This window comes from Pelecanus crispus, chromosome 1 (genome assembly GCF_030463565.1).
Source record: "Pelecanus crispus isolate bPelCri1 chromosome 1, bPelCri1.pri, whole genome shotgun sequence".
Classification (NCBI taxonomy): domain Eukaryota; kingdom Metazoa; phylum Chordata; class Aves; order Pelecaniformes; family Pelecanidae; genus Pelecanus; species Pelecanus crispus.
The window spans coordinates 202,165,783-202,191,912 of record NC_134643.1 but is presented as its reverse complement, the minus strand read 5'-3'; the positions used below and the strand labels follow the sequence as shown (position 1 = coordinate 202,191,912).

General features: G+C 38.7%; 1 protein-coding gene across 1 annotated transcript; it reads left to right on the top strand.

Moving 5' to 3' along the window:
• RXFP2 (relaxin family peptide receptor 2) lies at nt 1-25,758 on the top strand. The gene is given in 23 exon segments (XM_009492993.2): nt 1-136; nt 1,830-1,893; nt 2,047-2,171; nt 2,962-3,067; nt 4,092-4,178; nt 5,698-5,769; nt 6,685-6,756; nt 7,084-7,112; nt 7,115-7,152; nt 8,690-8,760; nt 9,429-9,512; nt 11,902-11,973; nt 12,074-12,142; nt 18,138-18,209; nt 19,957-20,171; nt 21,992-22,136; nt 22,138-22,183; nt 22,186-22,309; nt 22,312-22,386; nt 24,020-24,061; nt 24,064-24,164; nt 24,167-24,245; nt 25,550-25,758. Coding segments are annotated over 23 exon segments (2,133 nt in total).
• The last annotated feature ends 372 nt before the right edge of the window (nt 25,759-26,130 follow it).

Below are 26,130 nucleotides of genomic sequence, written 5' to 3'. Positions count from 1 at the left end.
ATGGAAGACATTTCAGTTGGTGTTGTCTGCCAGAAGGGTTATTTTCCATGCAGATATCATACTACGTGCCTCCCGTGGGCATTTCATTGTGATAGTATAAGTGACTGTGAGAATGTTGGAGACGAAGAGAACTGTGGTGAATAATGCAACATCTGTAAGTACACAGAAAGAAAATATGTTTGTGGGATGTGCTCCTCCAGCTAATACACACTGAATCACTAATAGTCGGCAGATGATCCACAAGCCTGACAAGTCTGGGGGTTTCAAGGTAATTGAATATTTTCTTTTCTTCAATGAATGGGGGTATTACACCATGCTGGTCAGCAAAGAAAACTGACAGGTTGTCTAAAAGCACGCCCCAGGCAGACTCCAGCGGTGAGATTCCTGTAGAATCCCTATTATATTATCCTCTGCTGTGGACAGTGGGTAATCACTGTATATCTGTGTGGGGAATCCTCCAAAGTGGGTGCACAAACTCCTGCACGTAGATAGGGGTACTTATGCTCAGTAAGACTTTCTAGCAGTATAAGTGAAGTATTCTTATTCTGTGATGATTTCAAGTGTTGTAAGAGTCTTAGATTTATACATATGTTGGTATATGTGTATCATAAGCACCTACGCACTTGGTGGTGATCACACTAGCATTCGTCTTTGTCTTATTAATCTCCACGCCCACTGTCAATCCAGAAGAGCAAAGAGGAAGTGAGATCAATGAGACCAATCTCCTTCTTTGGCTAATAAATGATCCCTATTTTGGAGCATGATTCCCTCCACACCACATGTGACTTCTGTGGCTCTGAAGCATGTTGGGTCAGAAGATACTGTGTCAACTCTACTGTCATCTCCTGCTTTGTATCCTCCCTCCCCACCTGCCTCCTAGTGAAGTTCTTACATCTCTTTCACTTCCTTTTCTTCTTTCTAGGTATTTCAAATCATCCTCCTGTGCCTCTTTCCTTTTTCATTCCCATCACCCCTCAGCTACCATCTTTGGATGTAGTCATTTGTGTTTATGACTTTCCACATTGCACCATTCCTGTTTACTATTCACCTATGTACCAGTGCCGTTAGCTCCAAACTGCACTCTGCTGTACTGATTGCCCCAAAAACTGATACACTCCCTATGTAACAGAGATTCCTACCTTCTCCCAATCTATTAAAAAAAAAAAAAAAAAAGTCTAAGCTGTATAAACTTTAACTGATTTTCTCTCAAATCTCCTAGAACTTGTATAATTGCCTATACATTTAGCTGGTCCAGTAATGATCTGTTCTCATCATTTTCCATGGTTTTGCTTGAAATTTGAGATCACCAAACATTAGTTTACTGAAACCGATGTAAACTTTCTCGTTTTTACTGAGCCACTTTCTGACTTTCAGTCTTGTTCTAGAACACTTCCATTATCATTTGTAGATTTTCACTGTAAATAATTTGTAACGCTCCATGTTATATCATGTACTGCAGTATGAGTTTCTCCACTACATTAATAATACTTTAGCATTCAGTTCTTTTTATCAACTCATCTTCTAATAATATTTTGCATCAATATTAGACTTCTATCTCTATTTCTCTCTCTCTCTCTCTGCCATGTTTATAGTCTGGTACACTTCTGATATTCAATTTACATGAGATTTATTAATTTGGTCTTATAAATGTTACTCATAATCAGCAGAAAAGACAATAAAAACAATCCATTTGAAGATTTACTTTTGGTTCCATCCCATATAAGAAAACACATGTACCCCACAGACAAATTGGCATTAATGTTCTGGTTTTCTTTAAAAGCTGATAGAAAATTTAAAGTACAGCTGATAAACATTAACACTTTTTATAGGAGATAACAGTGGATGGGCAAGTATCTTTGATACGGTTCATGGAAAGCCTAATTATCTGGATTTGTCAGAAGAATTCTAACTTAATCTTAATGCCCTTATTAATATCCTTAAAATATTTTACATTTCTAAGGCTTTTCACTGCATACATATATTTACTATAATTATAGAGATATTTGGCATTTTAGATGTGCTCAGGGAACACCTTTACTTTCCCAGAGCTTTTTGCATGCATACCACAGCAGAGCAGAGTAATGCAGTGTGGAATTTACCTGTTAGTGGCAGGTTGCAGCTTTATAAAGTTGCAGGAAAATGGCAATTACATTCCTGGAAACTTCTGGAAAGTCAGTATTTGTTTTCATCCCACTCAGGAACAAAAGAAAAAAGAAAAGCTTCTCTATGAAACATTAAAAAAAAAAAACAACCAACTTGTTAAAATCTTGAAATGTCTTATGTTGATCCTTTCTGAAATATTTCTTCCTGTCTACTGATGAAGAGTCATAAACCCAAAAGCTCAGTCAAAGTATTACAGCTCTGGGACAGCTCTTCAGATGGACTGCCAAGCTGGGGTACCCAAAAAGCCCTTCCCTTAAATCCCAGAACGCAAGGACAGTGTCTTGGCAAGGAAGAGGCAAGTTTAGATGCTGTGTTCCCTCTGGTCTGCACTAAAATCAAAGCATACAATTTCTCAGTGAAGTATAGTGACTTAAACAAGTCTGCATTCTCTAGTGGAAACTGCTCCATCAGCAGTTTCTCAGATGTTCTCATTTGTATGTATATATAAATTTATAGGTACATCAAGTGCATGTTGTGTTTCAGTTACCCTTATTGTAGCTTATGGACAGTAGGATGTTAAACTTGATTGATGTTTTACTTACGTTTGCTTTCATTACATGTAAAGCACTGCAATCCTAGGAAGTGCAGCATCAGTGGTTTATAGCCTTCCTGATATAGCCTTATATATACATATAGCCTTCCTGTTTTATAGCCTTAGCCTTACTAAGGTAATTTGGGGGTGCTGCATGTAGATGTCCAATCCCTTTCTAAAAAGAGGTCTCAGAATGGCACTCCATCTGATCAGATGTACTTGGTGGGTCATAGGTAAGACATTCATTCAAAAATTCTTTTTCCTAGGTCTCCACCAATACCCAGAAGGTTGCAGCTGCATGGAAACAGAACTAGAATGTGTTGCTGTTAATTTGAAGTCTGTTCCACTTGTTTCAAGTAATGTAACCCTCCTGTAAGTAGTTCCCTTTGCTCTCCAGCATAAAGCTGCTTTACAAAGAGATGCCTAAATACACTTTGCATAGTGTTAGACTACCAAGTACGGGCCCCCTGCATTCAGAGACTGCAGAAAAGGTTGACCCACTATAGGTATTTACTAGGTGATTTACTAATATGTAGTGAACACTGTGAGCATTTTGCTGCGAGGCCCACTTCAGTGTGGAATTCGTCTGACAAACTATATGTGTCAACCCTGTAAACCAGTCATCTAATACAGGTCATATGAACTGCACACAGAACATGTTTACTTCTCTCCTTTAAAGAGAGCTTGGGGTGTTAGCTGAGATGTGCATTTTGCACTGTAGATGTTTACAATTAGGTGAGTTGAATGCTATTTGGGTTCATCATTCCTTTTGCTTAAAGCCTGTCAACCCCAGGCCACTCACTAAAGATCACTGGCTGTGCAGCCAGCATTGGGGTAATGAGCACCCACCAAATATTGCTGAAGTTACCAAAGCAGGAATTTCAGGATTATTGGTTCTTAATGATGACTGACAGCTCCCTATTTAATTTTGCCAGCTCCAGTCCTACAGGTTGTCAAAATTTATATGTGGCTGAATACTTTTTAATATGAGAAATTCTCAAACATTTTTCTGGATTACCAAAGGAAAATATTTTTAAAAGGCCAGTCTTAAAACTCAGCAATGAGTTTGCTGGCCTTCAGCTAGCTTGTTCAAGCAGCCAAGTACATTTACTTTCTAAACAGACCAAAGGGAGGCCTGTCTCCTCCCAGCTAATCCCAGGAGGGCACTCAAGCTTCAGCTCAGGATTTAAACAATAAGGACAGGTGACAAGGAAGCTGAGGTTACCCAGGCTTCACAGGCAAGGTAATGTACCCAACATACTGCACCCAGTGTAACGTAATGGAATGTGCCCAAAGTCCTTTCCGGGCTCTGACCCTGTGTCAGCTGCACCCAGATGTAAGGTATGATTTTTGGCAGTTGCAACACTGACCTGTTAAGATCTAATTTAAACATCAGTTATGAATTACTTCTAGGTCACTCACACAACCAGATCCATTCTCTTCCAGATGACATTTTCAGCAAGTGTACAAAGGTAAAGAAAATGTGAGTATCTTGACAGTTTATTAAATTATTACATGAGTCCTGAAGTGTATAGAATGAACAAAATCAACATACAGCCACTTGTGTGATCACTTTTTTAACAGTACAGCATGGCATTTGCCTTTGAAACTCATGTTTTGATCATGCTGGTCTTCCAGTGTAGCCAGATGTGCACAGATGCAGGCAGTTTTGTATGCAATACACAAAGGTCTAGTCTTGCTACCTGCCACAGAAAAATAAGTAAGCAGAAAATAAGTCTGCCTAATAGGAAATACCATCATTTTGTCATGAAACTGCAGCTTACTGTTTTAAAAGGTTAAATAAAGCATCTTTTTAATTTTTCCCCCTTTTTCTTTCTTTTTTGATGCTAAGCTACCATGGAAACCAATTGCAAAATTATGCAAGTAGCTGTATACATGACAAGTTCTCCTGTGTAGTCAACCCTCTCACATACCACTAGTACATTTTTTTTTTTCAAGTTGGGTGGTGTCTTCTATGTTCTTTATATAGTAGGATGGCCTTCTTATTGGAATTTGACTTGGAGAGCTTTCAATAGAGCTTCCTCCGAGTTCCTGTAGGAACTAGTCTGACCTTCGTTGAGTTATGAAGAAGGAAGGCATTCATATATATTACACTGTCAGGTAGAATGACTGTTGTATATAGCTGTTGTAATGTTGTAATGTTGTAATGTGGCTGTTGTTCATAACAAAAAAATCAATCAGCCCTATACCTCAGACAAATTCTTACAGGATTAAGGCATACGTACAAAGCCAGCATGTATGAAGTCTACATAAGAAAACAGGGACAGCTCCAAGGGTAAGAATTCATATGCCAGACTTAAGATAAATCCTCATAAACCCCCTAAGGACACAGTATTTGAGTTTAGCTCTTGCTTCTGAGTGGATGGCGTATGCCTTTCATTCGACAGTTCCTAATGAGAGCTCAAACCGCCTTCCATCCAAAAGCAGTCAGCAGCCTTCAAGAACAACAGTCACGTGAAAGGACTGTATAATTTGAAGAGTGGGCAGAGTGCTAGAAACAATTTTTTATAAACAAAATATACATGCCACTAATTTTCAGCTGAGTCGCATCAGTAGGTGCAATATATGTTAGCATAAGTGTGCCAAGAAGGATGGCTAGTGGTGGTTCACATTTAATAAAATTCAAAATAATATACCTATAGTCTGGAACAGTACTGGCTTTTCTCCTCAGCCTCTAGTGCTTTCTATTTTGTATCTTAGTTTTTATATCTTATGATCTTCTATTCCAAAAGCATGAACAAGAAATGGAACATGACACACCCTGGAGACAGACACATACAAAACAGCCTCAAAGAAGTCATTAGAAAGTTCTGTTCTGGTGGAAAATATTGAATCTGACTTCAGTGATGTTACACCAGGCATTCATTTAGCAGTGTGCTTAAAATGACAGAAGGGGATAAATATGGGATTATGAAACATTTGCATTTCTATGAAGTTAAGGAATTATGATTATCCTAGCTTTCTTACCTTACCTGTACTGGATTTCCACAACACAATTGCATTCAGACAATATCAAGGAAAGCATTCTCTGGACTACGCAAACTTCAGAAACTGTGAGTACATTATTGCCCTATTTTACCTTTTTAAATAACTGATTGCCTTTTGGGTATCACAAAGCAACCAGCCTTCCACAGTACAGGAATGGGCATCTAAACTTCAGCCCTTCGAAGTCTCATCCAACCATTATTCCACATATTCCAGTAGCTTGAGAAAGATGTGAGAACTTCCTGAATTTTAACTCTTGCTGTGACTCTGATTGCACACTGGGGCAAAGACAAATCACTGAATTTCTTTTTGTGCCATTATCAACCCATTATAAACTTCATTTACTATGTGTACCTGACACTACCTCACTAGTTGATGTTCGAAAACCATATTGGCCAAATTTTTCAAACATCAGTATTTACAGCATTATTAGGTACCCGGCTATCCCTACCACTTCCAACTGCTCATACAAGCTCAGTGCCTTTGAAAATCAGGCTAATCTTTCCGGTTCCTTATCAAGTTTTGAATAACAAGCTACAGGTATTGACATTTTGATAGCTTACTGTATATAAATGCAAAGCATTTTTACTATGTCTACCTTGGTCTAAAAAGCATATGTATAACACCTAGGCGAAGCTGGCCATTGCATCATAGCAAAACAGATCCATCCCAGCACAGTGCAAAACTATTCATAAAAGCACATTTTTAATGCTTTACCCAGCATCATTCCAACTATAAAATATTTAAAAAGATTAAGTCAAATGCTACTGCCCTTGCAACAACAAACAACTTTTTAGGAGATAGAAACATTAAAATACTTTCAGTTGGCATTTTAAAATCAAACATCACTTGTCACAGTTCTTTATCCTTCTGGTTGTTCTCATCAGCTGTCTGAAAGGTTTCTGCTTCCTTCCTTTAGAAGCAGTCTATCAGTTTTTGGATAGTGTTATTTTAGTTTCTGTGTTACATGTTTTTGTCAACAGGTATCTCAGTCATAAATGTATCACTACTTTGAAACCTGGGGTACTCAGAGATCTAGACAAATTGAAATGGCTGTGAATACCCATTTTCTCCCTGTCTGTAAAAGCACCATTCAGCACTGGCAGTGCATATGTTTATGGCATTGATCTAAAAAGAAAGGGACAAGGCAGTAAAGCCACATCTGCAAATGACATTCTGCACCAAAAAAAAAAATTGCAACAACTATTGCAGCTTTCAACTCCTTATCACACAGATTATGTTTCAATTTCTGGAGATAATAACTAGGTCCAGTTATTTGGATTTGCAGAGGAAAAGCTCCCCCATGATTTGCTCATCTCAGCTGTTTTTTCATTGTTTCTTTACAAGGATTGGTGATGTAGTAAACTATTGTTTCTTTCCAGAATTCTAGATTATAACCCAATAGTGAAAATACACAGCAGTTATTTACTGGGCTAAAGTCTTCAATTTTTCGGTAAGTATTGCTCTTGCAAATTTTCTTATTGGTACTGTTCAATATCCAAGTGGCTTTCCTCTCTATATTTTTGTTTTTTCCTCAAAGTTTTTTTCTTTCTTTAAGACTTTCAAACATCTTCTTCATGAAGGAATCATGCTTATCAACTCCCCATACTTACCACGTCTGGATCCAAATTTGGATCTGGATTTCTCATAGGCATCTTCCATGCTATGACTATCTTTACTATGTTTCTCTTAAAACTCAAGCACATTCCTGAAGTTGTAAACCTGTTTAGAATCGTATCTGTCTTCTCAGAACGCCTACAGGAAACTCATGATCTAAACTGGAAATTCTTGGATACAACCAGCAGACACCTAGCAGCTCCTTTTAGAGAAGTGGAACAGTATTCATGTGCTTGAACAATTTCCCAGGCAGATACACTGTGAGGACTATAACAGAAAATTCCATATAAGGCAGAACTTACAGTAAGAGGGAATGAGACGTGAGGTCCTATAAGCTTTTTTTCCATCACCTTCATCAAGTAAACCAGCAACTGAAAAGTATAACCTTGGTTTCTTAGAAAAGCTAGCAGCTGTTCTTAATAGTATCCAGGGAAATAAATTACTTGGTTTTGCTAGCAGAAGATTTTTATAGAATCATAGAATCATAGAATCGTTTAGGTTGGAAAAGACCTTTAAGATCATCCAGTCCAACCATTAACCTACACTACCAAGTCTACTCTAAGCCAATCAAGGGCAGACTAGACTAAACCATGTCCCCAAGTGCCACATCTACCCGTTTTTTGAACACTTCCAGGGATGGTGACTCCACCACCTCCCTGGGCAGCCTGTTCCAATGCTTGACCACCCTTTCTGTAAAGAAATTTTTCCTAATTTCCAACCTAAACCTCCCCTGGCGCAGCTTGAGCCCATTTCCTCTCATCCTATCGCCAACTGCTACTAGTCCCTTGGCTCAGGACAAAGAAGATGAAAAGCTTTGTGTCTTCAACGGTCCCTTGACTCAACTGTCTCAGCCAAGCTTGTGGTGGGCAGCTGCTGGCATCAGAGCTGGCACCAGCAGCCTTTGGACCTGGCTCCACAGAGTGAGCACTGAAGCAATGGATGGGGCAGGAGCTGAAATACCATCTCCCTCGGGAAAGGGTTTGAGGAAGGGCATAGCATGTGTGGAAAATGTACATTACGCATACTGAGAATGCAAATGATTTAATGAACACCTTTTTTTTTCCTGAATTGTTCAATTTAGCATATTTCTCAGTCATTCAATGTATCCATTGCTTATAAATAAAATAAATTAATAAGCGAGTATCAAAAAATAACTGTTTGTGCTATGTTTTGCTACTGGTAGCTTTAAAAATCTTTTTTCTTGTGTAGTTTCTGTAAAATCTAAAGTTATCTTAAATTCCAAAGCAATGTAACGCAATCTAATCTTGGATTCTTCTCTCAAAAGTTTACATTTGCATGTCTTTCTTACACTTACATATTGTTAGAAGTATGATAAAACATCTTGCTTTCTAACCATGTTTTAATTTATGAACATCAATGATAAACAATTCACTTGAGTCTCTTCCCAAGATCTGTACTCAAATGCCTCTTATTAACTTGATGTAAGTAGATTATGCAAACAATTTATTTGATAAATTAATATATTTTTTTCTGCATAGACAGAATCTGTTGTTTATTCTGTTAGACCAAGGCGCTTTTAAAGGTGTGACAAAAAATACAACCTTGCCAAAGTTGAACCTCACAGTGTTTCAAATGACTGTCTACAAAATACCACAGTCCTCTGCCAACATAAATCTTTAGAGCTGCTTCTTGTTCTCATGGCTCTCGGGAGCTTAGCAAAATTCTGTCTTTCGCTTCAGTTTCCCAATGAAAATTAAATCAGTTACTGTGAATGCATGTTTATCCTAAGTATAACTTAGGATCTATAGATATGTGTTACAATTATTGTAAAATCTCCACCTAGTGGTCTCTATGTATTCTGGTACACAGATTACACATAAGAAATGCCAGTGTATTAGCCTATTATTGCTGAAATAGGTGTCAAGCTGGGCCTTAAATAGAGATTAAAACACAACAAAGAAAAGGATATGATTTGCTTTGTTTGGTAGTTACATTCATATTCAAAACTAAGTAATACATTTGGGCTAATTTTGTAAGAAATAAATAAAGGAAGGTAAAAAGAAAAGATGACTAGCCCAGAGCTTAAACTCCCTCCTGCAAAACTATTACACAACTCATGAATAACACCACTTTCCTTATTGTTATTCAGGGATTTTGAAGGCAATCATATTAAGGCCTTAACTAATCCCACCTTCCTGGAATGTGATGCGCTCACTGTATTCTAAGTAAAAGAGTATAAAAATAAAGCAAGAAAAACCTTTTGAATATGTGTGACTCACAGAGCTCAATGCAGGATTTGTCTCAATGTATAAAACCTCATCAGGACAGTTGTGCTTTTGTCAAGGAGGTATTCTTTATAATTAATTAAATTATTGTATGCACAGTCACATGGCACACTCTGGCAATTGTCACAATCACTTGTTTCAACAAACAAGATAAGAAATAGGCATGCAGTATTATTTCTTGCCTTGTGATCAGATCATGAGCACCAGGTGCTTTTTAAATTCCACTAAATCCTGGGACTTGCAATCTGATCACAAAGCAGAAACAATACAGCATGCCTGTATCTCAACCTGTGGATATTTTTTCTTGTTGAATCCATTCCTCCTTCAGACTGGGGCTTCCCCTTGCAGGGAACCTGAACAAAAATGTGTTGCTGCTAAAATTAAATGTATTGGTATACAGTAATAACTTACATTTCTAACTTTTTATATTCAGCTATAACTCATATAATACAGAGGACAGGAAACGCAGAATCTGAAGGAGGATCATGTTCATGAAGAAAAAATACTGCAGGTTAAGAAATACAAACCACTCCTTATATTATACATGTGGTGTCTTACCAGCGAGGAACAGGAATTCCCTGCAGTGGGACTGTATCAATCACAGTGAGAGCAAAAGCAAAAAAAACCTGAATTTGAACATGTAAAATTTCTGTCTGGATAGCAAATCCCAGAGCCTTTAATCAAATAAAATTCCACGTTGCTCTTTTACTTTGTAAATTGCTTGCTTGTAATTAAAACTAAGGGAAGTTTTACTTAACTGCTTAGTCTTGGGTAGATTTCTTTTGCACTGACTACAGTAACACACCTTGTTACGGCTTGGAAAAATTAACCAGGGTCCTGCGTAACTTCTAACACACTAGAAAAATAAAAAGCCAAGTAGTCATACTGAAACATGAAATTAGCACCCCATATTCAATTGAATCATAAAGTACTTATTCTAATCTATATTTTACTTTACAGGTTTCTTCATGGAAATTGAATTTGCTTTCTGCCTGCAAATACCTTTTCCTCATTAAAAGAATTGGGGGAATTGCAAGCTTCCTAAAATCTATTTTTAAATTACAGAGTGCGAGCTATTACATGGCTGTAATCTGTGAATGTATTGCACTTTTCCAGCCCAAGGCGAGGCAGGAGGCCATGCGGAATCAAAGGCAGAAGGACAGAAAGGTACCCGGCAAGAGGGAGATGCAGGTAGTGCTTGGGGGGAGGGGGGAAACTTATTCCAAGACTTCCCAGGTTTTACAACAGAGGTAGCTGTATGGGCTGAAAATCAAGGTCTCTCTCTGCCCCAGTGACCATTGGGCTCCCTCCCTTCTGGGCATATGAGTGCTCAGCTTCAGCTGGGTCCTCTGGAGCCAATACTACATTTTTCAGTTGCTTTGGCTCACACACTGAGGGTATCTATATTCCCTGTACAGTCTATAGAAAGATAGCTAGGGCAGCATCAGCGTCTCTGTGCTTTGGAGGTGAACCAGTCTCTCCCAGTAGCTGTCTGGGGAACTGAGGCACCTACTTTATGATCTGAGACTGCCACTTCCCCTGGGGATAAGCGCGTATGCATTAGGCTCATCTGCATATAAAGTAGTCACACTGCATCTGGGATTTGGTTGCCTCATTATCTGGCATGACATGTTTAGGCAGAAAGAGAAAACAGCTGCAGAAGGTGCAGAAGCGGAGAAGAGAAGAGAAAGCTTGAAGGAGAAGGGGAGCTGTCAGTGACTGGAGTGACATGAGGGATTGAAACAGGCTGTTACTGTTTGTGGAAGGAGAGTAGCAAATGATGTTATTTGTTAAAGACTGATTTGCTGGCGTAGTGAAAACTCATTCACTAATACCGATCTTCAGAACTGAATTTACTGTGGGAATTTTTTTAATCTCTTTTTTTCTTTGTTTTCTATGTTCTACCTATATTAAATGTGAAAGCTTCACATCTATGTAATTAGGCTTTGATTCATCTCACCTCTCAGCAATGATTAAGTTCATAAATTATAGAGAGACCCTCAGGCAACCAGGTTTCCAAATTAGATACCTCAGCTGAATTAGTTATGATGAATCATAGCTAAAATGATCCATGTTTAGCAATCGCCAAACATCAGTGCCTGTACCGACTGGCTTCAAAGTGACTTACGGATAAAATCAGAGCAAGGAAGTATTGGATGAATTGAAGTAATGATAACAGATAATTTTGCTGCTATTAAAATTTTAAGTAAGGTAGCATGCCTCCTCACTTATAACAAGGAGAAAATCTGAGTCTTAGAGTTCTTAAAGTTTGTATTGAAAGGGATGGGTGGAATACTAAGGATGAACCTGATTGATTTTGTTCTCTATTTCTCCAAGGGATCAGTCCAGCAACATGATTACAAAATTGCAATGTTATATTTTTATAGACATGAAGTATTTACAAAAGCTAGAAGTTATAAATGAGAATTCCCAGCTGAATTAAAAAATGTAATAATTTAGCTTGTCTTTTTCCTGAAATAAAATAAGGAACAGTTTTTCTTTCTTTTAGCAATCTGTCTTTCAATCCACTTTCTTACCTCTCTGATTGCTTTGAAAGTCTTCAGCAGCTTCAGTCACTGTAAGTAAAAGCTGAAATATTTTACTAACATAGTAAACTAAATAATATCCTTTCTTTCCAGGAGAAATATTCATCAATTACAAAAGGCATGTGAAATATTAATTGCCATTCTATCAGATGCTGAGTGTACTTCAAATTTCTATTCCTACAGGAGTGCTCAATGCCCTAAGGTAGCAGGCCAAAATACACTAATGACAGCTATACAGTTTGCTCAGTTTTACTGCTATTCACAAATTTTAAGCCTAGAAGCAATCAAAACACATAAATTAAGAACAAATTGCACAACAAGCACAGCTAGGGCACCTGGACAGATAAGGACATAAATAAACAGTAACAAGTATTTTAGAACTTCTATAAACTCTGCTTTGGGTTGGTTGATAAATTACTCACTCCACAGGGCAGATCATTCAGCTGCATATTTTTTAATTAAGTATTTTACACAAAGCTCAAATTCAGAAGTTTCTTATTTCTTCTTTAATTTGCAAAGATTCACCCTCATCTGAAAGTACACTTTACAATTTCATTTGATTCAGAGTTGAAAAGCAAGACTATAATTCCTTTTTTTAAATTGTCATTATGTGCCATATGGCTTTTTCTTAAAAAGCTGTCCAAAAGAAGAACCAAATGTTATTTTTAAATTCATGCTATTTTTTTCCTAAGCAAAAGGAAAACTTCCTGAATTAATCTGAATGATTAATCTGAACAGCTTTCCTGCAACTCACTGTTTGATATTTTTCTCCTGTGCCACACAGTGAATACTGTAAGTCAACACACAGGGTAATATTCAGTTCTGTTTTGTAGACCCCTATATCTTAACTGTCCAAGGGTAACCAAGGTGAGCAATGTGTCTTAAGTCATTACAGTAAGAGCAGAATTTAGGAGGTTGGTTCAGTTGCTCACAGGTGAGATATCTATTGTTATCTGACACCCCTACAGCATCCCCACTCCAGAAAGTCTTTGAACTCTCATGAGTCCTGTGTCATGTCTGCCTGCCCACACAGATGTCTCAGATACCACAGGACATGCCAAATAACACTAGATGGAGTATTAGTCTGGAGAGCCATTCAGCAAACCAAAAGCTAGTCTAGGTTGAGATGATCCATTCTCCAGATCCCAGTGACTGTGTTCACCCTGGCTTATTAAGTTGCCCACAGATAGGAGCCTGATGCTGCTGGAGATGCCCTTGGGTATCTATCCTATCTGGCCATCACCTGCTAATCCAGAAGGCCACAGGTCTCTTGTAGGTCTTGTATGTCTTACCAGCTAGCTCTACATGAGCATCTCAAATGGGCATCTCCAGGGCACCTCAAATGTTTTTTTGACAGATAACTGAGTCAACTATGTGGCAGCTGTGCCAGAATAACTTCCTTTTAGATTCTTTTTGAAGTGCATTACAGCCCTTTGTTTCATTATTATGCACAGAATTAAATGCAGCAAATATCAATATTCTAGTCCATAAGCCACCACATGGACAAGACAGTAATTGCAAGACAGGACATTGTTTTGAAATATGGATGGAGATGTGTTCTGCTGCTATATAAACCTTGACCAGCGAGGAAAAGTGTAGTTATTTCAATCTGAGAGCACATTAACCGTGATAGATATGGTACTGCCAATGTAATAGTACCACCTGCCTGCCTGTCAAAATGATTGTCTGATCTACATTTCCAACTCAGAACATGTAGTACAGGAACAAAGAATGTGAGACAGACATAATGTCACACGCACACCCCCCACCCTGAAATTGAACTGGGCTAGAATTAACCAGAACAAAGTGATCTCACTAATCATTTTTCCAGAAGCCTTGCTGGCAGGATGACAGGCGTTTTATTTCATGGGTGTATAATCCAAAATATGAGAGAGAGAGAGAGATACAATATATATATAGTATATAATCCAAAAAAGAGATTTTGAAGTTTAAAATCTTGTGGAAAAAAATGCCACTTGGCTTGGGCCCAGACAAGAGCCAAATCAAATCCTCAAATAAAATTTGAAATTCTTGTCAAAAAGAATCTACCCTGTGTTTTCCCAGAAGCGAAACAGACAATACATCAGGTTCTCTAACCGCAGTGACAAGAGGGATAATTTCACAAGGTCTCTTCAGTGAGCTGGGAATAACTGAGACAGGAACACATACTAGGTTCTTTGGAAATACAGGAATCCCTGATCCCAGATTAGGTACCAAAGGCATGTCTGCCCTCGGACCAAAGCTCTGGGGTTTACAACTTGGGATTTAATCTTTTCCTATAATGGACATGAGCACTCTCACGGTCTTATTGATACAGCCATAGTGATAACACTGTTTGTGTTGGTCATAAGGCCTGGATGGATGCCACACACACATCGTCACATCTGTCAGAATCACAGAATCATAGAATGCTTTGGGTTGGAAGGGACCTTTAGAGATCATCTAGCCCAACCCCCCTGCAATGAGCAGGGACAGCTTTAACCAGATCAGGGTGCTCAGAGCCCCGTTCAACCCAACCTTGAATGTTGCCAGGGATGGGGCCTCCACTACCTCTCTGGGAAACCTGTTCCAGTGCTTCACCACCCTCATTGTAAAAAATTTCTTTCTTATGCTTAGTCTAAATCTATTCTTCTTTAGTTTAAATCCATTATTCCTTGTTCTGTCACAACAGGCCTTGCTAAAAAGATTCTCCCCATCTTTCCTGTAGGCCCCCTTTAAGTACTGGAAGGTCGCAATAAGGTCTCCCTGGAGCATTCTCTTCTCCAGGCTGAACAACCCCAACTCTCTCAGCCTGGCCTTATAGGAGAGGTGTTCCATCCCTCGGATCATTTTTGTGGCCCTCCTCTGGACTCGCTCCAGCAGGTCCATGTCCTTCTTATGCTGAGGGCCCCAGAGCTGGATGCAGTACTGCAGGTGAGATCTCACCAGAGCAGAGCAGAGGGGCAGAATCACCTCCCTCGACCTGCTGGCCACGCTGCTTTTGATGCAGCCCAGGATACGGTTGGCTTTCTGGGCTGCAAGTCAGAGGTTCCCGGAAGTTCGTTTCTGGTCCTTGTCACAAATGCAGAAGTCATCACTCATCTCTTCTATCAGGGCTTTCAAATTCAGGCTTTCCTTTCCCATTTTACCAGACGAAGATGTTCTTTCTAAACCTTATTTGGAATCCTTGGATGCAGTTTCTTACAGATATAAGTTATTTTTCTCCTTTCATCACAGTCATTTCAAAGGGATATGACAACCCAAGTGCCTTTTATCTAAGCAGATAGCGTGGCTTGGTAATTTTGTTATTTTTCTTTTTGGTTCAATTGTGATGTTTTCCTTTTCTAAATCATGATCAAAATATATCATCTATACTCTGCTTTGCCATTCTATGAACCAGTTTCAGGTTATGCCAGCTGCATCATATGAATAGAACAGGTTTTGGTTTTCATGTTACTAGAGCACCATTGACAGATTTCAGTTCCTCTCACTCTTCTAACATTTCACACACCTTTCCCTAAAATATCACCTGTGAGATAATTTGTCAAATCCCTTGAAATGCTATTGCCCAACAGGAGAGGTGAAAATGATACACTGCGGTCCAAGTATGCCAGTACCTGCACTGAGTTGCCTACTGCAATGGACTCACTCAATATCGCGGGTTTCTGTTAGCATTTTTGCCTCAGTCAGGTGGCTACAGTTGGCTTTGGTTATGCCAGGAGTTTCTCCTCCTTTTTGGATCACAGCTAATCAAAAACCTATTCCCGTGGCTTCTTTTCTTTTTCCATTATAGCCAAATGTGCAAAATAATGAAGTTCTGTCCCTGTTTCTGGCCTTACTGGGTTTGCTAATCTTCCAACACATGCACTCTTGCCACTGAATTTGTAGACTGAAGGTCTATTGGGATGCTGCAGAATGAAGCTTTGCTTTCAGACACTTCAGGAAATGCTTACTGAATATATTCACTACACAAAGTGTCCTTTCATGGCTCTATCACCATTAGGGTTTTTATCAAGTTGAATGCTTTTAAGGCCCTCAGTGCCAGCACGGGTTTTGCTTGCATTCATGTGACATTATACAAACCTTTTCCTTTTACTGATATTTAATATCACATTTCCCTGATGTATGGAGTGTATGTCCTGCTCACCCAGCAAGTTCTATTGAATCATGCCATGTCACAGACAGGGGAAGGGCTATATTTCTCCATTATTTTGTTTTCAGGGTTCATTTTAATTGTTATTGGCATTTCCTCTGTTTGGATAGTTACATACACCCATTTTTGTCCTGTTCTTGTTTGTATTACAGCAGAACAGAAGTCAAAACTTTGTATAACTTTTCTGCTTACAGGTGTCCCCAGTCCCTGGTTGCCTGCTTCATACCTCTACACCTTATGCTTTTTTCTCAGCAAGCTACATGGGCAAAGCAGGTTGCCTCATGGCACTCCATACGAACACTTTTCAATGCTCTGCATCTCTCTTGCCTTGTGTAAGGCAGTCTACATCTGCTGCAAACACACCACATCTGCCCTTAACTATGTCCTTCTCCTTCGGTTCTGTGCTCTTCTGTCACTCTTGGGGTGGGAGGGAGGAATGTACCTGCACAGTAATCATCCCTCTGTCTCATCACATGCATGTCATGTAAGTGAGTAGTCCTAGTAAGTGCCTTTGGTCCCTAGGCTCCATTTATGCTAGTAAATATAACCATCTGGCCTAACTAGCTCACAAGGGACAAAACGATGAGGCAGTATGGATAGCTGCTTATGCCCGCATCTTGGCCCTCTTCATTTAACCAATGCAGATATAAGCTGAATGTTTTATGTGGCCTGGTTATTCAAACTAATATTTTGTAATGTTAAATTTTCTGATATACTTTAGTCTATTTTGCTAAAGATTTCTTCTCTGTGAGGCTCCCTCTACAGTCAGCAGACAAAAAGAAACCTTGCGGACAAGTAATTTAAACTAGCTATGTCTAACATGCTTCTGTCCACTGACTCTAAAGGAAACAGCTCCAGTGACGAGGTCTAATGTCAGGTGAAACAAAACCCAACCCAGATGCCTGAATCTACAAAATTTAAAAATAAAATAAAAAAATATAATTCATCTTAGTGCTTTGGGTGGCTCATGGAGGAAGGCCCAGGCCCTCACCTGCAAACACCCACTCTTCAGTGACTTGTATTTCTAGTTGAACAGACTGTTACTGAATCATTCACTGCTGCACCTTCTGCTGCTGGGCAGCTAGTACCTATGGTTTGTGCAAAATCCAGAAACGTGACAAAATATTCAGCTTCCCTCAGCATACTAGACTGTATGTTTGTCTGTCCTTCCAAAGGGAGGTCTGTCTGTACTGTCTACAGGAGCTGCTTCCAGTAATTTAAACCCAGAAGATCTTCAGTGTCCTTGTCTTTCCTCAGCAGGCCCACAGCTTTCTCCCAGTACTTTAGATTTGTCATCAAAAGCTTGCAGGTCAATCTTACCTTGAACAATGGAAGGGAATTCTCGCTTCCCCAAGGAAAAGCTGGGACAATTATACATTTTGCCTTCTTGTCTTATTTCTCCCTCCCTTCTTCTGATTCTCATAGCAGAAGCTGTCTTTTATGTCTGCCTGTTCTGGGCTTATTAGTGCTTTCAGTTCTGTGACTTCTTTGTTAGTCAGAAGGCCCTCTGGCCAAGGTTTATAATAATAAGATTTTAAATCACACTGCTGTGAGCAGCTGAGCTTAGCAGGCAGGGAAAGTGACAAAAACCTGTGCAAGCCACTTCTTGTGCTTCCCTTAATGGATATTGCATTGGTTGTTGAATGGCATAACTACAAAGGGAGTTCAGGCTAAATGTGCATCCTCGCGATAAAATCTTCCAGTAAAAAGCTCGATGTGATGAACAGTCGTAGGATCATTCCTACTGAATATAGTCAGGATTTTTCCATAACGTAGTTTCTTTAAGACCTATGATTTAAGAAAAGGCTTGTTTGTTTTATTCAAAATTTGATAACTACTGAAAGCCGTATTTCATTCAATTTATTTACAGATCATAACTTTTACATATTTTACAGGTACCTGGAAATGATTGAGATTCTAAATATAAATGGAGGAATGTTTCAACATATGAGGAACCTCTCCCACAAGTATGTATGCAAAATAAATAAGGGATAATTAAGGGGGTGGGAGGTCCATATAAAAATGTCCAAAACCATCCCAGGGCGTTGCTTTTCCATATGAATTGCACTGGTAGCCCAATTTCTGAAAAAAAAAAGATTAAATCTTTCACTATTTTAAACAGGTAAAGGAAACAGGCTCCTCATTTTGTTCCCTCATTTCTAGATCATACCACATCACTTGTTTTTCTGCCCTTCATACTTCTTTTTCTGGCTGAAGCAGAATAAATAAAACTGTTTGCTTACTTGGGAGTTACTGTAGCCTTAAGCTTAGCAGGCACAAGTAGAATACCTCATTCATGTGCACCAAAATTGGGAAGTGAGTTAAGAAACAGGAAAGTGATTATATTTTGGTCATGAATAAAAGCCATATATGTTCATAGAGAAGATAGAATATGTGCTGTATAGACATCTTGATTTGCTGTCACAAGGCATGCCTTTTTCCTTCACAGTATGTGACAGCTAGATGCCAGTAGCACCAGGTGCCTCTGAACTACAATCCCTGAGCTGAGGCAAAGGGCTTTAGGAGTGCCACACATCCACACTTAATGCCAGCCAGGATATATACTCAAATATCTCTTGCCTCTCTAAATAATTAAAATGCCATTCTTGATGAGAAATCTTCAGGCTTATTTTTTCCTTCTGGTTTTGGTCTCTCAGTCTAGAATCGCTCCCAAATCTTTACATTTGCTTATTCTATGCCATGAATGTAAGCATCTTCTTCAACCGAGCAATGTTCTTTCTGACTTTATTTCTAAAGAGCTTGTATTATACCCTTTCCTCTACTCTTTACTACTTCTTGAAAAATAAAACTCAGATCAGCTCCTGTCCACTTAACTCACCAGCAGATGGTGGATACAATCAATAGGACCACATCAACATGCAAAATTTGATATATCATATATTTCACAGCTAGAATTATATCACATCAGAATTTTATTTGCAGATCTATCCTTCATGTTTTATTTTTTATATATACCAGAACATATTTTTAAATCTTGCAGACGTCAATGGGATGTAAGGATACATTTCAAAACAACCCTGCTCTAGCAGGCTTTACTGAGGTAGAGCCTTTATGTCCTGTCCCACAAGCCTTCTTCATGAGTGCACTGCCACTGAAGCAGAGAACTATTTATTTGAATAATGGTCAAGGAATTGAAACATTTAAGATGTGTTAATGTTCACTACCAAATGTAAGTCATGCCACAGACATTCCACAATCTGTTAAGGCAGGCAAAATCCTTCTGCCAAGGACAGTAAAAGATCTGCTTTTGGAGCACCTTAGCATGAAGAACATCCACCTGCACACTGACAACAAACTAAGAGTAGCAAAGCAAAGTTCTTAAAAGGTTTGTGAAAACAAAAAATATACCAGCTCTGACCATTCCTCTCCAGTCGTACATGAACAAAGAGCAATGGCCTAATTGCATACTATAGCAACCTAAAGAAAATCACAGGTCATTGTGGCCACTACCACCAGCATGTTACTGGGGACCAAAAGTATATGAGCTGTTACCAACCTCCTAAGTAAATCCTCCTTTGATGTAATACCTCTTACAGCATGCCCCTTATATGCACTAGGAATTATTTTGTCAAAATTTATTCTCTTCCAGTTCCTTGCACCTAACTGTATAACTGGTACATAACTGTGACATTGGCTTGTGTTTAATCAGCAGCATTACTTGTTCATTTCTTTACTTTCAGCTACTTCAAATAGTTTCACTTATTTATTCTAAGGACTCCACGTGTGACTATGCACATCATTAACAGATGGGATTTCATCATTTGAAGACCTCTTAGCTAACAATGTTCTGAGAGTATTTGTGTGGATCATAGCTTGTACTACATGTTTTGGAAATCTTATCAGAATGAGATCATCTATCAAAGCAGAAAACGAGACGCACGCCATGTCTATAAAAATTTTCTAAGTATGTATTAAAGGTATTCATAATACATTGATTTGATTAGTACATTAATAAAATTAATATATTAATATGGTATTGTATACTGTATTATGACATTATATTCTATATAATACGTAACATTATGTATGTTCCAATAATTTCAGTTTGCATTCTAGATACATACTAGTTTCAAAACATTTAAAAATATTACGCATTATCTATTTTTGCACTATTTTCTGATATTCTAAATGAAAGTGAGTGTCAAAAAATAACCAAGGTACTTCAATTCCTTGACTTTGGGTAGTCAAGATGTGTACAAAGAACTTAAACTTTTTACTTTATTAATTACTACTAGTCATTCTGCATTAAAGATTATGGACAAGCTAGCTAATGTTAGACTACTTGCCGTCTGAATTTATTCTGTGATGTGTCAAATCATCCTATCTCCTTGTTTGGCACAGGAACTAATAAGTGCTTCTGTTGTTTTTGAATTGGATGTTTCAAATTGTGAGTACTTCCAAAAGATCGCATCACACCCTGTTGTGTGTTGTTCCCAAATTAAGAATCCTTGAGCCAATAGAAATGTGGGACCAAATTCATACTTGCTGTGGCCAAATCCTGCTTCCTTACAAGCTTATGGTGCAATAGTGTGACACTGTTTTCTGGTGATTAACCCTCTAAAAACATAATGAGAGCTATTATTACTTCCCCTCTCTTTGTTCCAGTTAGCCAAGCCTACAAACTCTGCCTTCTGACTGCATGTTAACTTCACACAGGAAAGATTTTATCTTGCATAACTTCAGATGCTTACAGTGCAGCTGTCTATGAACTAGTCACTTTGCACTCTATAGTCAATGAATTGTGCAATTTACCTAAATCTAAAAAAGACATCCAAAGTAGGTCTAATGAATCATGTCCCAAAAGTATCTGTTGACTTCATTGACTGTAAAGACAGCCAAGGCCCAACTGGTTCAGATCTTCAGCTTTGCAAATGGCTGAAGTCAGGTAGAATTAATTCACCTTGTTAGTAGATACATATTGTGGATATGTAAAATTAGAAGTGAATTCCAGGCAAGATATCGGAGATCTCCTGTTTATTTATTATATAGTGTCATGCATATACTATATAGTGCCATGCATATATTATATCGTGCCATAGACCTGCCAGGTCTTCCACACTCTGCCTGAGATGCTTCCAGCTTGCTCCTGGCTGAAACTTTGCCACCGCAGTATCCATACCATGAGCAGGGCCCAGACCCTACTGTAGCCTCTCTCCAGGGCTGGCTGCCTGTGTGCCAAATACAGCCATTGTAGTGATTCAGTCTTCACTGAAAGGGTTGTCAAGCACTGGAAGAGGCTGCCCAGGGAAGTGGCTGAGTCACCATCCCTGGAGGTATTTAAAAGACATGTAGATGTGGCACTTAGGGACATGGTTTAGTGGTGGACTTGGCAGTCCAACTGCTGTAGGTTTACAGTTGGACTCTATGATCTTAAAGGTCTTTTCCAACCTAAATATTTCTAACCTATGATTCTATGATTCTATAGTATTCTGTTGTCTGCAAAAGCCACCATCCTGGCCACAGCCAGGGAGCTTGACCACAGATCATTGCATGCTCATGGGAGCCCTGTTTGGCAACACTTCCACTCTCATATCCTGACACCAGCTTCCACTCTCCCGTTTGTGACCAGGGGGTCATAGCCCCACAGCACATGAATTCTGATGCCACAATCACAGGGTTAAATTGTTTTTGAATGCCAGCTAGAGTTTGGTTAAATGTAGAAGTATACAATATCTAAAGGATTTTATTGATGTTTTTCAGCAAATTGTGAAATCTGTTTCTTATATAGGTGCTGATTGTCTTGTGGGGGTGTACTTGTTCTTCACTGGAGTTTCTTATGTTAAATACCATGGACAGTATAAACAATACACTGTGTTAAGGATGGAAAGTTTACCATGCAATATCATGGGGTTCATTGACATGCCGTCTACAGAGCATGTTGTTGACATATCTGACCTTGGAAAAGTATTTAGTGATTTGTCTTTCCCTTCAGATATCCACCCTCGAAACCAGCAGACAGTAGTGATTCTTACATCCATATGGATTGCTGGGTTTGTCATAGCAATAATTCCATTCTAGGATGAGGACGTTTTTGGAAATTACTATGGAAAAATGGAGTTTGTTTCCCATTGAATTCTGATCAAAGAGACAAAACTGGAGGCAACAGGTATTCCCTTGGTATTTGCTTGCTATTCCTTTGGTATTTTTCTTGGTAAGTTTAATTTCTACTATGCTATACTTACTGATTAAAAATATTTTACTAGAAAAACTGGCAGTCAGTCTACACAACACTCACTGATAGATTCACTTTTCACTACACTATTAATGTTCATTTTGTAATACTTCCCAAAGGCCCACAAAAGGAGCAGAGCCTCATGTGCTGTGTGCTGCCTACACACGTAAAAGGGTCTGTGTCACCTGAAAAGTTTAGCATCTAATTTGAACAAAACACAAGTGAGTGTAACAAGGAAGAGGAGAAGACATAGAAGGAAATAGTAATTTGAAAAACAATGAGGTAATGAAATTACTTAGCAATACTGTGTGTACAACCTAATGGTTTGAAACCTTTCCATTTTTATAACTGAGTAAAATCAGCAACCTTCAACTACTACTCAGTATAGCCCTCATGGGACTGCAGAAAACAGTGATAATATAAATAATATGGGATGACGCGTTAGAAGTGTAGCTTTATGTACATTATACTGGCAGAGAATAGTGATTAAACATATACATATAAAATAAACTGGAAATGAACAGGATAAAACCTAGAAACTTCAGCCTGAAATACGCATGAGCTGCTCATGCTCAGCCTCAGAGCACTCACTCACAGCAAAGACTGCAAATTATTCAAACTGCTACTAAAAGATCTTCTCCCTGACCTGCATTTGCAGAGCCATAGGGGTTATTTTGCCCGTAGATATACATTTAACAGTTATTCCTCATTTTAACTCTTGATATCAAAAAGATGAAAAAGCTACATACCAAAAGATAAAACTAGATTTTTAGAATTATACTGAATAGAAAGCAAAAAAGGCAATACACATGTCAAATCAGATTCATGTAGTGATTTCCCATCGATAAAATTATTATGTAATTATTATTATTATTACAATTTCCAATTCTTTCAGTTGGTTTAAATCCATATTTCTGAGCAAGAGCTTGCTTTCAGGTGCTGGGATCTTGGCATAAATGGCTCCTTCAACAGCTCTCAGCTATTTATTGGAGTACTCCAGTCCGTGGAGTTGCCATCTGATGAACTGTTAAAAGCCTTGCTCTGCAACACAGTGCAGTGCAATTAAAATCCAAGCTGCGCAGCTTGCTCTGCACATGTTCTTCCATCAGTTATTTGGGATGGATATTTATACAGAATCGAGGAAGCCAGTCTGAAATGAACACACACCTCAGATCAGTTTGTCACTTTGCTGGGGAATATGTTGTTCTTTCTGTACTACATGAGAGTCCTGCAGGTGGTTTCTGTTTCAGATTTACTGCAGCATTTCTAGTCAGGAGACCAGATCTCTGTGGAATCACGAGCCCACCCATACTGTGCATTAACTGTGTTTCTATAGTAACTTCTTACAACTTATTCACATCTCACTGTGTAACAGATGGGAACACGCAGTATGTGAGCAGGCTGTGTGACACTAGACAATACTGAGGAGCTGTTTCAAACGTAAAATCGGTATCAATGCACTACAGATACATTAATGTAAAAATTATAACAAAATAATGGAAGAGAATGAAACAGAGAAGTGGTCGGGAGAAAGGGAAGAGAGGAAAGACCATTTCAATGCCATTTGTTTTGAATCCTGTTTCCTCACAGGTGTGAACCTGCTAGCCTCCATCATCATAGTGTTTTCATAGTCAGCATGTTTTGTTCTGTTCAGAAAACTGCCCCTCAGACATCAGAAGTAAAGAGTCATATTAGCAGGGATGTTGCTGTTGCCAACTGATTTTTTTTTAAATAATATTCACTGATGCCATCTGCTGGATTCCTGTCTTTGTCATTGAAATCCTCTCCTTATTCCAGATGGAAATTCCAGGTAATGCTGCGTAAGAGAGCAGTTTGTTTTGTTAAAGATTCATTTTAAACCAAACCAATTCTGCCAAAGGAATTCTAGCTAACCATGGGTGAAGAGTAAGTATTGCCCAAAATATCTGACTTTTTCTATGTTCAGAAACTGAGATTTAAAGTACATACATAACATATTCAGTCCATGTATGTAGGTGGGAACCAGAATAAGCTATCCAGTGAAGAGGCTATCCTCACTATAGCTGCAAAATCCCATGGCAATATGTATGAATAAGTCCATCAGTTTGATCATCGGGGAAACAAAACTATAACAGGAGGGTCTTTAAGCAACCCAGACACCACATTTCGAAGTGCAGGCAATGATTTCCAGGGGGTTCTGAGGAGGCTACGGGCCCTCCCTGCTCCCTCAGGGCAGCACACACTCTCCCCTACCAGCCCGCAGAGGAGCTGTAATGTACAATCTCACAGCTCTCCATCACTGCACTGGTTATATGCAGCCCTGCTAACCTTGCAGCTGCTAACAGATAAAACGGTAATAAAGGCATCCTGCTCTCCCATTGTCATTCCAGAAAATCGTTGCCTCATGTTTGTAGAAAATTTGGTAAATAATTCTCCATAATATAAAAGGCATTAAAGAAATGTAGTAAATTTGTAATGATTTTATCATAAAACCTTTTTAGCCTCATTGGGAGCATTGAATTCCATTCACGTAAGTAAGAGAAAAGTGATTACATGTAGGTTGTCAAAAAAAAACCTACGGCCATCATGAAGGTGTTCAGAAGATGTATGACTGTGGCTGGCATGGGATACACGGTGGTGAGGCTCCACACAGCTCAGCTCATGGTCCTCTGAGCAAGTCATTTCACCCCTCTGTACTCCAGTTTCCCCTCTGTAAAAAAAATAATGATAGCTTTTGTAAGGCATTTTGAAACCTACTGATGAAAATTGCCATGTAAGAAATAGGTATGGGATTTGGATTTATATTAGCTACTATCCCAAAGACAGCTGGACTTCAGCTCATGTTTAGTGCTTTTATTAAATACCAGTAGATAGAGAGAAAGACATTTTCTGGTGAAAAGCTCTTTTTTTCCCCCTTCTCATGAAAACCCTTGGTGAACTCAGTGAAAACCACAATGAGCAATGTTGAATTCAAACCCCTTTCTTGTAAAAATAATACTATGATAGCATTCCACAAAAAATATATAAAGTGACATGAATTAAAATAAAAGACATAAAGTAAAAATGACATAAAGACGTTTGCTTCTTTAGCATTCCTACAACAGAGCATATGAAGTATCTTACCTTTTTTCCTAGACACTGTCCCTTCCTGGATAGTGATATTAATTCTGCCAATACACAGTGCCTTGAACCCCATTCTCTCTACTCTCACAACTAGTTTCTTTAAGGAGAAGTTGAAGCAGTCACTGGACAGTCATTGAAGGAGGGCAATTCTCGAAAATTACGAAAAAACTTTGGCCGCTTCAGTCATGCTGACAGACAATCCCCTCACCCATAGCTTTTAATTTATGCTTGGATTTTTAAAAAATAACTCCTGAGGACAGTACTAACTTTTATTTACCAATCTACAAGTGGTTGTTTCTCAGCAAGATAACAGAAACAGGACCTAACTGCCTTACGGCTGCATTAATCTCTTTGAGATTCATATGTAGACTCTTTTTGGCCATTACCATCTCTGTATTCATCTTCCCGGAAAATAAAATCATAACTGTTGCATTCATCAGGGGAGATTTGTATTGCAGATTGAAACACAGGCAGACCGTGCACTGGGGCTAAAAATGGCAATACTTTTCTACTATTTGTGCCCCTTTCCGAGAGAGTCAGTGCATCTGTGCTTGCTAGCTATAGTCCTCGTATAATACATATAGATTAAGGGA